Below are 14,579 nucleotides of genomic sequence, written 5' to 3'. Positions count from 1 at the left end.
ATTTAGTTTTTTATATAAGTTCAGGTTTTTTCCTCTAAAGAAAGCAACATTAATTTCTTGACAACCTAATATTAAGTTACTTTTTTATTTCTAAACTGTTGATGAAAATATGTGCAACATAATATGAAACCTATTTTACGCTGAAAGTACAATTAATACTGTTGCTTGGGTTTCTACCTCCCATATCTTCGCACTAAAATATTGCCAATATAAGAAGGGGCTCTATAAGACTGAGAAAAGAGTATAGGATAGTTATGGAAAACTGCAGTATTTATTATTACATATACTAATTCTTCATTAAAATCAGTTATTGAAAAAAAAACAAAGAGCATAGCTTTGTTACAGAAAACTGGGATATCTGATTTTAGTCCACTATTACAAAAGTTAGAATTTTCCTTACTTGGAAATGTATTTCAGATAGCTATCACCTGAGTGCTAGCATCAAAGATTTTGCACATGTGCCAAGCTTTTGAATGAACTCTCACCCTACACATAATACTGTAAACTGTGGTAGTTTATTATGTCCATACCTATACACCAGTATGGGGGCAAAAAATCTTCCTTGCACAATACTTCCCTTGAGAACTTTGTGTAAACCAAAAGCTCATTCTTCATGAGGCACATAGACTCACAATGAAAGTGGGGAGGTTGAGTTGATGATTCTGTGGAGAGAGATATCTTAAGGTAAGGAAAATGTTAAGTTTAGAGTTTACTCACCTCTCCACAAAATAAATAGCCAGAACTCACATTAAGAAGATGGTGGAGGGACGTGTATAAAGAAAGAAGATGAGCTCCTTTTTTAGAATATAGTATCAGAAAGGGAAATTTCATGGAGTGTATCTCATACTTTGGGGAGTTGCTAGGGAGCATCTCTCAGTGAGAGACCACATCCATTTCAAGCAGGGAATATCCTATAAAAAGAGTCCTTCCTATTCTTTTTTCTTGTTTTTTTACTGAAGTACTGCAAAGGTGGGCAGGATGTAATGGCTCTTCATCCAGCAGACCATATAAATGAACTATGGCTAGAGCAATGTGTCAAGCTTTATGGTAAGTGAGAAATGCTTAAAAGAATATGCAGGGTCAGGGGACTCATCTCAAACTTACCTTCCAAGGACAAATCCTCCATCCCCCCAGTGATTTTGTACTGGAAAATCTAAATTTCTCTCACTCATTTAGAAGTTGAGATGGAGAAATTCACATTGGGGAGAATACCCTTTTTTTTTATCCAGTACAGTTTGGAGGTAAAATTTAGATACCACAGAAGCAGTCTTCCAGAAAACCTTGTCTTAACAGTAGCTACTAAGCAAGGCCAAATGGGCTTGAAGACTTTGTGATATCACCTACTTACTGCAAGTTTTAGGATAAAGAAGTATTTCCTATATGTCAGTCAGTACCAACCACTCTCTCAACCCCTTCTTCTTTTTCATTGTTATTGTTACTTTTTCTGGTGGTGGTGTATGAACAACTCACCTCCTTAGAGTCTTTGGGAAGATTGGTGACTGGAAAAAGACAAAACCCCAGAGGCTGGAGAGAAAGTAATGTGATGTAAGTAAAAAATGAGACACAAAGGTGTCTAGGGTCGTCCACATCCTTACCTGCAGGATTTCCTCCAGAATACATTGATGGTAAGTAGAACTACAAGATGGTGAACTTCATGGGAGGTAACATTAAAAAGATGAAAATTTCACTTCTCGAGGAGAAATAGACAAACCAAATGGTTTAACCCATCTGGTCAGAGTGGAAGGATCTCGGGAAGCAGGAAGAAAGAAAGTCAATTACCTCTAAAAGATCAGCAAACACAGTAATAATCTTGTACTACTTGCACAGAACAAATGAGATGATTGGATCTGGGCAGCCCAAGTCTTGAGGAGGATGGAGCAATCCAGAAAAAAAAATCAACCTGTTCCAATAACGTAAAAAGCAAAAATTTATTTAATACTTATTAAGTTGTCTATAAAAATAGGATCAACTGATTTTTCTAATATACACAGACAGATCTTTTGAATAGTTGTATTGTGTATTTTAAAAAATAATCAAAGAATAATGAGAATGAAAAAAACTTCTTTTTCATGAGAATTTTTTGAATGATTGCTTCGTGCCTTTAAATTCAAATATCTTTCATTTTATAACTTAATTTGTTAATATTTCTGGGATTTGTTTTATGCATATTTGAAAGTAATTTCTGTTTCAGCACCTTACTACACTCGTTGGTGTACCAAGTGAATCATTTCAATTCATTGAAAAACTTCCACTCTTAGAATCTTTGGCAATTGGGAACTGCTTTTCTTGGACCAGAGAGGTAGGCCTAAACTTTTACAGTAGACAGACAGTTAATGCTAGGTGTATTAGTTGACATTATGATCTAAAGAAGAAAAAAAACTATTATTTTATTGTACCTTAAATTATTATCCTTGAAAGTAACACTTTTCAGAAATGCATTTCAAAGTGCTTGAATATTCTACTTATGAATATTCATTAATGTTTTTTATATATAAAGATATTTTTACATTAGTTGGTAGGAAAGTTCAAAAATTGCATGAATTGCTATTATTCAGAACATTTCTGGTCAAATATTGTCAATGGAAGTGTATATACATTGCATAAACTGCCCTTCTATACACCAAATAGCAAACGACAGTAGATCAATTTGCCCAGCACGATCATATAATGCAGTAAGATAATGAAAGATTTAAGTATTTGTTGCTATAATGGCATTACATCTAGTAATGAAATATTTAAATATATAACTAATTGTTTTTAACATATTCAACATTTTACAGAACACCCCTATGAATAATGCCCCATTTAAATGGAAACTAATAAAACGTGTGTACCATTCTGTTTATTAACTTGAATATCGTGTATGTTATTAAATCACTTCACTTCAGTGCGATATAGTCGTGGGAAGAAACAACAGCTTTAGAATGAGGTAACTGTATTTCATCAATCAAAAGACTTGTTGCACGATGGAAGTTTTGGATTTTTGTGGACAAGTAACAAATATAAATAATGAGGTACTTAAATGTTTGGCACTGAGAAATTAATATTCTATTTTATTAGTGAACCTGGCATCAGCTTGATATTACTTTGAGCTTGCAAAACAGCAGTGCTAGTAAGACATGCTGCAATGTTTCAGCCATTTAAAAGCTATTGCAATAACATTAATAAATTAGAAGAAAAAGTAAATGAGATAATACTTATATAAAGTATTGATGCTGAGACAGATTGTCACAGATTTAAGATACAGAATCCCATCTCTATGTTGCATTTTAGATTCATAAAACGTTTATAATTCATGTTAGTGCAGAGATCATGAAAAGATACGAAGTTGTCCAGATTGTTGAAATAACTTTTATTCTTTTATCACTGAGACTGATCTTCAGTAGGGCATATATCTATTTTATAACATGATGTACATGCCGATTTGTCAACCTTGAATAGAAAGCACATGTGTGAATAGACCCCAAAAAATCGTAGCTCTGCTTATACCCCTATTAGAGGTATGAGAAACATACCATTTTCTTTTGTTGATAAACACCCATATATTCCATGGCAGCCACAAGAGAAAAGCAAAATAAAATATATAGTATATAACCCTGATGCTTACAGATGCTATAAGAACAAATATTTAGACATAGTTTGATTTTTTTTTTACAAAACTAACTAGATAATCATGGTATAATGTTTTAATATGAAGCGTACACAACTTGTTGCCATAAAATAATTACCATTATAATTTTTTACTTTTTGATTTAGATGTGCAATTTTATGTTTGAAGCAACTACCTGTAACAATGGTGGTATTTAAAAAAAAAAAAGTTAAAAATAAGAACTGTATGTGAATGCTTTTGCTGGTACTAAACTCCTCTAGCATCTAAATAAATAATGAAATAAGGATATTAAAAAAAAAACCTTCCTAATTTAAGATCACATTGTAAACAAAACTGTTAAAAACTGGGTAAATTAAGTGCCCACGCACACAAACACCTTTCACACTCATTTGCATGGTTTAAAAATAAATGATTAAATAGTACCTTGCATTGTCTTAACAAGATCAAAAGCCCAAGTGCATCATTTTGACAATATACAACAGGACAGAAGTTTGTTTAAAAGTTACTGGAAGACATTGTTAATTTTAGTCTGATAAATATTTTGTATTAATTATTCCAAACAAAATCATAAAATAGAAAAGATTGTAAGAACTTTTTTTTAACTTTTTATCAAGTGTTAAAAGGTAGCTGAAGGGCATTACAACATTAATAACATACTCTTCATATATATATTTATTTGGTCTTTAATGGTGTATCAATAAATTAGTAGCAAAAGGAAATTAAGGAAATTTTTTTTTCAGTATTAGAGAAAAGATCTAGAGCTTTAAAAGAAACACTTGTAAAGTAATGCTTACAATAATTGCAAGAAAAACTTGCATGTAAACTTTTCTTTTTCAGACATATGCACTTCTTGGAAAACTGAAACAACTCAAGAAACTGAGACTTGAAAAAGGAGGCCAGTTGCACGATACTAGCTTGCAGAATGCAATTTCAAATTTAACACAGTAAGCAAGTAACATATAGTGTATTGCTTATGATTCCTATGTTTAAATTTACTATTTTTTTACTGATTGATGTACAAACAATAAATGGTTAAAATGAACTTTTGACTTCAAAAAATTCAGTACTAAATTTTCATCCAAGTATTCCAATAAAAAAAAACAAACATTACTATACTTTAAATCATTGCACTTGCGTATCATTAAGTATTGATACATTTTTTACATGCTATATAGGTTGGAAGAACTACAACTACTATGTTTTGTGATACCAACCAGTCTTGGGTCTGGGTTACAAAAGTTGAAACATCTTAGTCGTCTTGTTATGTGGCCAGACACTTACAGGCAGGTGAGTACTGTTCTTGTGTATTTTCCTGTCTTTCCTCTTTGAAATTGATTCAGTTATTTATGTTTGTAAACTTGACTTTCATCTTAGTATGTGTATTTGCACAACCCAGTTCCACTTTGTCGTAAAAGTTATTGGAGGTTTTCTACAAAAATTGAAGCTCGTACAATAGATCTGAAAGTATATTTAACCCTTTTAACAGTAGCTTTCAAAGGGCTCTTAACAAAGAGAAATTAAAACCATTTATGAAGGTTTGAAAAGTAACTCAAAGTGAAATGTCTAGTATATAATCTTTCTTATCTACCTTTAATGGAGGTTATAGTGACCACGTCATTTGTGCATTTTATGTGAACTATTACATATTCTGGAACAATAAAATAAGCCTCCATTTAATTTTGCTTAAAGCATATTCATGTTACAAATAGTAGGTACAATTAATTATTTTGTTACTTGCAATGATTTTCTTCCCAGTTTTGGTTATTTAGAATGTCACTCAAAAGTGGATTCCATGATTTTCTGGTCGTGTTCTATAAAGAAATGCATTCATCATCAATGTCATTTTTCATATAAATGATCATGTGCATCTGTAATAATATTTCAGTTGTGTGTAATATAGTTATAAGTAATAGTAATATTACATTTTATTGTAATGTCAAACTTTATTTATTGTTGTTTCTTACTCATCCTTGCAGGCTCCTAAAGTAAATCAAAACACTTTAAAAGCTGTATCATCACTCACAAAGCTCAAGAAATTTAGCTGGGGAGTGATGTCGTCACAGTCAGATTTGGAAGAAATGACTAGGACAGAAGACAATGAGGATGAGGACGAACATAATGACCGGGAAATAAAGATGATCTCTTTATTACGACACAAAGAGAACTGCAAGTGTTCAGAAAGTGAAGATGGCAGCAGTGATATTAATCCTGAATGTACAGTGATGGTTCACTTAAATGAACTTGAACAGCGTTTAAGTAAACTATTTCCAAAGACCCGAATTACAGTTTTTCGAGTGCCATTAGAACGTTTTAGTGAGTTCTGCAGTGCTTTCAGATGAGTCTTTTTCACAGTCATTGCCATGAAGTTGGGTTGGGATCATTCCAAAGAAAAATGCTGCTATGAACACATGTAAAAGGTTTTTTTGTTGTTAGAGAAAAACGTGTTACAATCATGTTGATTTTGTACAAAGTGTTATAACTACTTTGAGAAAAAGCGTGTAAGTTAAGTTTTAGAAAGTCTTGTGTGAAAAGTTTTAATGATATTTTAACTCATCAGGTAACTTTCATATGTTGGTATCATGTCTGTGTATAAAACATGCATGTCATTCACTATTCCTGCACTGTGTATTGAAACATTTTACCGTTCAAATGAGTATTTTGTTTGATGATTAATTATTAACCATATTTTAAGAGTTTCAGTGAATAAAATCTTGAATGTTTTGTAAAACAGAGAGAATGGTTTTGATTTGCTGTAAAATAGACTTGGAAAATCTATAAAACAACCTAAAGAAATCACTGAGACCAAAACTTATAATTCATGGTTAAAGTTGCAAATTCTTTTATTTCATTCCTTTTACAAGATCTTTGATGTTCATCTAACAAAAAGACATCCACACTTTTTTGTTAACGACATGTGCTTGTTGTAATAATCCAGGTTTTGTTATGAAGTAAATTGAGTATACAAATTACTTTATTAAAAAAATGAAAAATCAGCAAAAGTTCAGTTTAACCACCTGAAATTAGCTGCACAAATTCATTTGTACTAAACTGATTGGACGTACAGTTTTATCTATACATACCGTAGAACATATCTACAGCAAAATAATTATACGAAATAAAAAACATTCAATCATCATCAAAGAAACAAATCTATGCTGAGATATAAATCGAATCTACTTCATCATTAAAAAAACATCTGATGTAAACTGACATTTTCAAATTAACATAATTGTTACATAAATATATTCTTTTTATATTTCAGGAACAAACTTCCATATTTGTAAATTATAAGTATTATTAAGATAAATTAAGGGATAAAAAGACCTTTTATGCAGTGATATTTTATAACCAAATGCCTATACATTTTATTTCAGAAGCTAATGTAAGAGTCCCATACTGATTATTTTAACAAAACGTATGTTAATACCTATAAAAAAAAAGTTTTGTTTAAGGCACTATACCATGATTCTAAATACAGGAACACTAATTACCTCATTTTTGTAAATATTTGTTAAACTGCCACTGAAAATTAACATAAATGTAAAGATGCTATTTTTATAAATCACAACCAAGAATACACTGGTATTCAACTTTCTGTAATAGTGTCATTAAAGCAACCTGTATATTTCTTATTTTATTTGACATGAGAGAACACTTGAAACTGAAGTTAAACTTGCTTGTAGATCCCATCAGAAATAAGATTAAATGATTTGAGGATCAAATTCAAACAAAAGGGATGATACTTTTAAAGATGCATTGACAACACAGAAAAATATTTCAATATTTATAGAAAGTTGTTGCTACACTGTTAATTATTAAGGGTAAAACTAGCATTAATGGTGGTCACCAAAAGTAGCCAGCTAAAATATTTAATAAAGAACATCTTTCATTCTACCAAAAACATTTTTAATATAGTAGCAGCATGTACCCAAGAAGAAATCACACTTAATATTTTAGAAATTGAAAGGAAGTATAATCAACTCTAAAATTTTCATTCTACAAATTATGCCAACAAAACAGCCAATACAAATGGGTTATATGTAGAATCCAAATGAAATTTGGAATCATATAAACTGAAATGTGCCTTTCCTTGTGAGCTTATAGATTAGGGTTTAACAGGCTTGAAAATTATGTTGATGACAAGAAATTAAAATAATTCTTTTTAGCACAGGGGTGATATATATATGTAGCTTGATGTAATTTCAGAATGTCAGCAGTGAAAACACTGACTAGTGTCTACACATCTGTTAATCAAGTTCAGAATTTAAGGAAGCCATAACAACTGAAGTCAACAAATGTTGGTTATCTCATAATAGAACATAAGACCAAAATATATTTCAGGGAAAAAATACATTTGACAAATTTTGGTTCAAACATAACACACATTAAGTTGCAACTTGAAATAACACTCCACTTTTCAGGTCAATAAAACACAAACTAAGTTTTGACCAATGCTATATTTTATGAACCTATTCATCACTTTAGAGAAGTAAGTGATGTTTTTGTATATTATTTCAAAATCCTAGTTTTCCTTTGTGAGAAAAAAATATGGCATGATATCAACAAAACAACAGCTTTCTATTTGTGACTGTCCATTAAATAAAGAATATTTAAGTTTCATTGTTGAAGTAACATCTAAATCATTGTAAGCCACAATTCACACATATTATTGAAAGATAAAATATTGTCACAATATTTGCCCCTCCGTATAAAGGGTTTTATTGTCACTTGGATAATTATTTCAGTATTTCATACACAAGTCAGAATTAATAACTGAATAACATATTCCTTTTTCCACTGGATAAAAGAATTTGGTAAACATAATTCATTTTATTATTGTAGAAGAGAATTATTACCAAAAGATATAATTATTATTAAACTTAAGCATCATAACAGTCCCACAAAACATATTACAAAATATTAGTTTTACATACTTTTGTTTTTATCCATCTTCCAACATAGTTATGAAGAAACAGAATTCATTTTTAGTTTAATTCTTAAAAGAAAAGGATTAATAAAAGACCCTACGTATAGAGAGTCAGAAAGTTCCAAAACTTCAGTCAGAAATGGCACACTTCCATCAGGAGAATGCATGCTACGGATAATTTCTCCATTGGAATTCAACTCTAGTATCAGTCCATATTTTGGGATGAGCTGGAAAATCATGGCAAAACTCTCTGCCTGTTGTGGTGAAAACAGAAGTTGCACTAAGAATTAAGTTTTACAGAGGATGCTAACTTTAATAGTTATGTATATACTTCAACCTAACACTTAAATAGGTGCTGGCTTATGTATATATATTGTACCTCACATCAAAAGATACACAGATATAACACTAGACATGTTACCTTACATGAATATATATATATATTACTACTCGAAATTACACAAGGTATGTTACATACTGTAATCTAGTTTTATAGATATAGACACACATACATATGAAAGTGCAACATTAAACGTTTCAGTTACATGTATATATATATATATATATTGTATTAAATCTGACTAATCAGAGATACCAGCTTACATGTAGTTGTAATACAAAATTAACAAAATAATTGTCAAAAGAGTATTGAGTGGTAGCAATAAAAATTTCATGTCATAGCAAGAACTAAGAACTTTTTTTTTTCAACTATAACAAAGAATTTACTTAAAATAATAGAATAATTTACCTGGAAAATAACATTACATGTAAGAAAGAATTTAACTAATAGAATAAGAACAATACTTGCACCGAATAATACATGTAATTACTTCATATAGGATATAGAGCAAAACTTAAATCACAGAAAAAAGAAGGCAAGAACATAATGTTTTATATTAGAAATAAATTGCACAGGAATTGAGCAATTCATATATAGAGTACTATTTTTTAAATTAGCAAGAGCAAGCTTAACTAATTTTTTTTTTACTAAATCAACTGAAGCATTTTATACTCTATAACAGTAGATTGAAACATCATTCATTTAAATTTAGAAATTCATTTAAATCTTGAAGTTCATACCTTAAATGCTAAATCCTTCAACATTGGTGAAGGCCAAATCTGAAGAACATAGTTAAGACATGAGGATGCAAAGAGAGAAAACCTGGCCATAATCTTTCTGACTAGAGGATACTCAGCTAAGTAGTCAAGTTTTCCCAGTGATGAAGCATTACGGCCTGTGCTAAGAGCTACCCAATAACCACCACTGGAACTTGGACGAATGTTATCAGGTTCTCCTGGAAATTTATCAGAAAATACCTCTGGTTTCTCTTTCTTAAGACCTTTCAAGGGAAGTCTGAATGATAATAAAAGAAAAATATAGGATAGTTTTATCACATAAATAAACTTACAAAACTAATGTGTATAAATAACACACTTATGCTGTAACCTAAAATCCTAACTTTCCTATTGCATCTTTCTGTATACATCTGTGAATTTATAAAATATAACCTTTATTTAACTCTTCTACACAATGATTAGTCTACCATATAAAAGAGTAAAGATTTTTCTGACTTTCAAACAGGCATCATAAAGGGGCCATCTAGTAAAGTGACCATTTGTTCCAAGACATATGTTATCAGTCTATCAACAGTAGAAATTGAAAGAAAATGTTTATCATTAGATAAAACTATGCCAACCATTACTGACTGACCAACAAAAAGGACAAAAAAAAGTTGGACTGAAGAAAACGTGTGAAAGTGTCAAAATTTGTACTCATTCAAATGTGTAGTCATTCCATGATAGTGGATCTAAACATTATTTTAGGTTACTTTTCTAATAGTAAGTAAATACACAATACCATCATGAATCGTTCTAGTGGTTCAAAAAAGGAATTACCTATTTGTTCTTCTTTATTATCTAATATAGTTCCACCAGCCTACAGCAAAAATGACTGAGTATTGTAATAAAACTTGGGCAATAATACTAAATGCATCATTGCATATTGTGTAGGGTAGTTTTAAGTTTATTTTACTACCTAGCAAATAACTGGCTACATAACTGTTCACAACCATTCATTTTAATGTAGTCTGAGGTTTATATGGAATCTAATAATCTACTACATGCATACGTATATAGCTGCGTACAGGCCATAGATGTAACTTAAAGTTTATATGGCAGGCATGACACCTGTAATATACCAATTATTAACTTATTGTTGCAACTGTACTGATGTTGCATATCATTTGTTTATGTACAAGGTTCTTGCCCTTTCATACACAATGCTCTTGACAAGATCGCAGTTTTTTTAACGACTGCATGATCAATTTCGGCCATGCTATACAAACATCTAGACTGTCTCCCACAACAGAAATTTTTAAGCTGTATTTTAAAAGATAGCACTAAGCTCAGTTTTGAGCATCAAATTGGCAATCATGGTGATGGCTGATGGTAAGAGTTGAATTATAGCCAACACTGCATGATTACACAATTTGATAGATACTACAGATAGAGTAATCATCCTTGAAGATGACTATAAGGAGTGGCAAGAATTGTGCAAGCAGGAAATGGCAATTCTGGGTGAAAGTGAGGCAGAAATATATATATATATTTTATTTAGAAAATATTTAGATAAAGTATACTGCAGCAATAGCCCACCAGAGTTTAGGGTCATCACAATGAAAGAGGGTCATGACCCAAACACCATCAAAAATAGAAGGGGGGGCGGGGAAGATATATTAAAATAATCAATTCATAATTGTTAATTAATATTCAACCTTTTAAATTACACAGAATGTCACAAAAGGAATCTGGTAAGCTGCACCAAAACCATGACTGGCCTTACTATAGCCAGTGGAGAGGTGAAAGAGGAAATATAATTTTTTTTATTAAGCCTTAAGGTTTGTTAACCAATGTTTTTCTCATGCCTAATTTTTCTTTTCGCATGTTGCTTATACAACATGCAAAGAATTTTCATTTTAAGATTAAAAAATACTTTTATTCACCAGACAATTTTCAAATTTCACATGCAAAATCTTTATAATGTCCAAATAGTTATCAAATGTTTCTTAAGAAAAAAACTTTATATTTTATCTGTTATTTTCTGTAATTAATCTCTGTACAGGTTTGGTAGATTTGACCGATCTTGCATCCACCATAAAAATATTAGGAAATGAATATAAATTATTACTCTTTCATTCTAGAATGAATACAGATTACAAGACGAAAACATAAATGTTTAGACTAAATAGCTTAAATCTCAAAACAGTATACATTTTTATATATTTATTTAATTGACCTTTCAGCCATGCCTGGCTAACAATACAGAAGTTACAATGATGCGGCACCCGTGCTCTTATGTTATCATATCCAATATTATAAAACTGACCTTTAGTCTTTACAAAGTGACCTGTCTTAGCTCTGTTTTAGAAGACTAGTATTTTGTAAAATACAGTCACATTTCCATTATTATACATTATTTTTATGTATATAGATTATTACTATTTAAAAGTAAGTTCTTAAACTTATTTTTCTTAAAACATAAAACAGTGAATAAAGAAGTAAAGCAAACAATTATCTCTTCTAGTTATAACCTTTGTACTCAATTACTGCTTGATGTAGGTTGCTAAGCCTTTTAAAATTTTGCACATGGAGGATATGAAACAAAATAATGTTTTTAGAATTTATGATTTTTTGAATAACCAAAAAATCATAAATTACTATATCAATACCACAGAATTCCACTATAATTTATCAAGCTCAGTAACTAAGCTGTATTTGGGTATAAAAAATATACAAGTTTTCGAGCAGATTAAAGACACAAACTAGCTCCTTGAAATCTTGGTTAGAAACAACAAGATGGCATCCTAACACATAAAAATGTCTGAGAAAGTCACTAGGGGGAGATTCTGAGCTTTCAATTGGTTATTCACATGTCATATATTGAAGTAAGTGTATATAAGAGACTGTTTCCAAAAATGGAAAGAGGTGAGCAGGGCCACTGTGTTTTATTCAGTACATGAGTAATATCTCAGCAAATAGAAAAGATACAAGGTTCTTATTTTATATTGTAGCTTGTAAGTATCAGTAATTTGAGTTCCTAATTCATATGAAACTATAGACTTAGTATTTTGACATTGTAAACATCTGCATTCAACATACCAAGTGACACACAAAAATCGATGTTTAACTGTGTTTTTTGTATAATACTAAAATTTGAATTATAATCTACAGTTTGATATCAAACTTATTGACATTAATTCATGAAATAGTAGTTCAATAAAATTTTGAAAAGAGTCAACAAACTCAGTGACATGGCCTTTGACCCAACTGGAGACGGTTAAATGGAATTAGGGAGCAAAGTCTAGAGAATGAAAGATTGGAAACATGATGTGGTCTAATGAGTAATGTTTTACCATTTTCTGTAATGATCGTAAAAATATGAAGAACAATCAAATAAGGCACTTGACCCTGTTGGGTAATTCTAACAGTAGAAGATGCTAGAGGTGGTGTAATGGTGCAGGAGATAAATCTATTGGTTTCTTTAAAAGACTGAATACAATCTACAGTGTACCTCAATGTTATTACAGATCATGTTACTCCACTTTGAAGAACAAGGTTCTAGACAAATGAAGCAATTCACCATGCTTAAATTGGTTTATAAAGTATGGCAGTGATTTGTCAAATTATTTTTTGGCCAGGAACACCCTCAGATCTCAATCTGATAAAGCATATTTTGGGTGAAATTGAGCAACATATTCACCACCATAATCTCCTGCTGATAATTGTGAACTAACAGCAGATCATAATCCTTGGTGAATGGACAATATAATACAGAGTACCTTCCAATATATTGTGAAGTCTATATCATACCAAGTCTTAGCTATTACTACAGCAATAAACTTGGTCCAATCAATAGCAAGGGTCCTAATAATGTCGCCAGTAAGTGCACATTTTTGGATTGAAGATATCCTATATATAGAGCTATATTTACAAGCTCAAACATGTGTACTTGTGTCAGAATAAAAACAGGTCATCTTGAAGCCTAACAAATAAAACAATAATCACTGTAATTATTTCATTACTGAACATTACTCAGTCTCTAAGCAGTTTGCACTGTAAAAAAACCAAATAAAAATGGCCTAACAATTTTTGTTTTTAGTTGATTCTCATAGTTTCCCAACAATTTATAAAACTTATAAATGTTTTATCAGACAAAAATGTTTTATTTTCCTTTGCATTATTATAATGAATAAAACTAATATGTATTAAATGTGTAATAATCAGTTTTGCAATTGTTTTTCATTTAGCATAAACTATACAAATTATAAAATAACACACAAAAGCTATTTTCTGTCACCACTCACTTCAAAATTCTTCGATTGCCCCATTCTGCAATTAGTAATGCAGATTTATCAGGAGTAAGCTGAATACCATTTGAAAAGTACAAGCCATCTGCAACAACTTTGGTTTCTTTTGTTTGAAGGTTAAAAGATATCACTCTAGAGAAGGAAAAGAAAAATAATGCTGGATAAACCAAATAAAATCAGAAAATCTGAATAGATCTGATAATACATGAAGTATATTAACAAAATAAATAACGAGCTCAAAGGAAAATGGTACAAATAGGTACCATACAAACCACAAAAAAATAATAACATATATATATACCCTGACCTGGAATACTTACCAAATATCATAAACAAAACATAGATAGCATAAAGAAAAAGGACTCTTAAAATTTAAAAGTTCCTACATATAGGTGAAGATCTATGAGATAAAAACAATTTTCTGGACAAAAGAGATAGAATACAAGTGGAACTTTGTACACAAATATCCCATAACAAAAACATAGAGCCTACTGAAAGAATAATTAGTATAATACTGAATTCCTACATAATACACTTTGGTTTCCTGGTAGGTAAACTTGATGCCTACTGAAAGATTAATTAGTATAATACTGAATCCCCACATAATACACTTTGGTTTCCTGGTAGGTAAACTTGATGCCTACTGAAAGATTAATTAGTATAATACCGAATCCCT

General features: G+C 30.6%; 2 protein-coding genes across 6 annotated transcripts in view; one reads left to right on the top strand and one right to left on the bottom strand.

Annotated features, from left to right (window-relative positions):
- The window catches only part of LOC106463188, a 64,042-nt gene extending 57,704 nt beyond the window's left edge, over positions 1-6,338 (top strand). For all 3 annotated transcript variants that reach the window (XM_022391010.1, XM_022391015.1, XM_013923186.2), the window contains 4 exons: positions 2,192-2,299; positions 4,448-4,554; positions 4,786-4,897; positions 5,587-6,338. In XM_022391010.1, the coding sequence (XP_022246718.1) occupies positions 2,192-2,299; positions 4,448-4,554; positions 4,786-4,897; positions 5,587-5,949 (690 nt within the window). In that variant the 3' untranslated portion in view covers positions 5,950-6,338. The remainder of the gene's footprint in view (positions 1-2,191; positions 2,300-4,447; positions 4,555-4,785; positions 4,898-5,586) is intronic.
- An 87-nt stretch (positions 6,339-6,425) lies between these two features.
- LOC106463246 (adipocyte plasma membrane-associated protein-like) overlaps positions 6,426-14,579 on the bottom strand; it is a 21,262-nt gene continuing 13,108 nt past the window's right edge. For all 3 annotated transcript variants that reach the window (XM_013923251.2, XM_013923261.2, XM_022391042.1), the window contains 3 exons: positions 13,901-14,035; positions 9,618-9,891; positions 6,426-8,791 (listed from right to left, as the gene is read on the bottom strand). In XM_013923251.2, coding sequence (XP_013778705.1) covers positions 8,573-8,791; positions 9,618-9,891; positions 13,901-14,035 — 628 coding nt within the window. In that variant the 3' untranslated portion in view covers positions 6,426-8,572. The remainder of the gene's footprint in view (positions 8,792-9,617; positions 9,892-13,900; positions 14,036-14,579) is intronic.

This window comes from Limulus polyphemus, unplaced genomic scaffold (assembly GCF_000517525.1).
Source record: "Limulus polyphemus unplaced genomic scaffold, Limulus_polyphemus-2.1.2 Scaffold51, whole genome shotgun sequence".
Lineage (NCBI taxonomy): Eukaryota > Metazoa > Arthropoda > Merostomata > Xiphosura > Limulidae > Limulus > Limulus polyphemus.
Note: the sequence above shows the minus strand (reverse complement) of the source record. Positions and strands in the feature narration are given on the sequence as shown.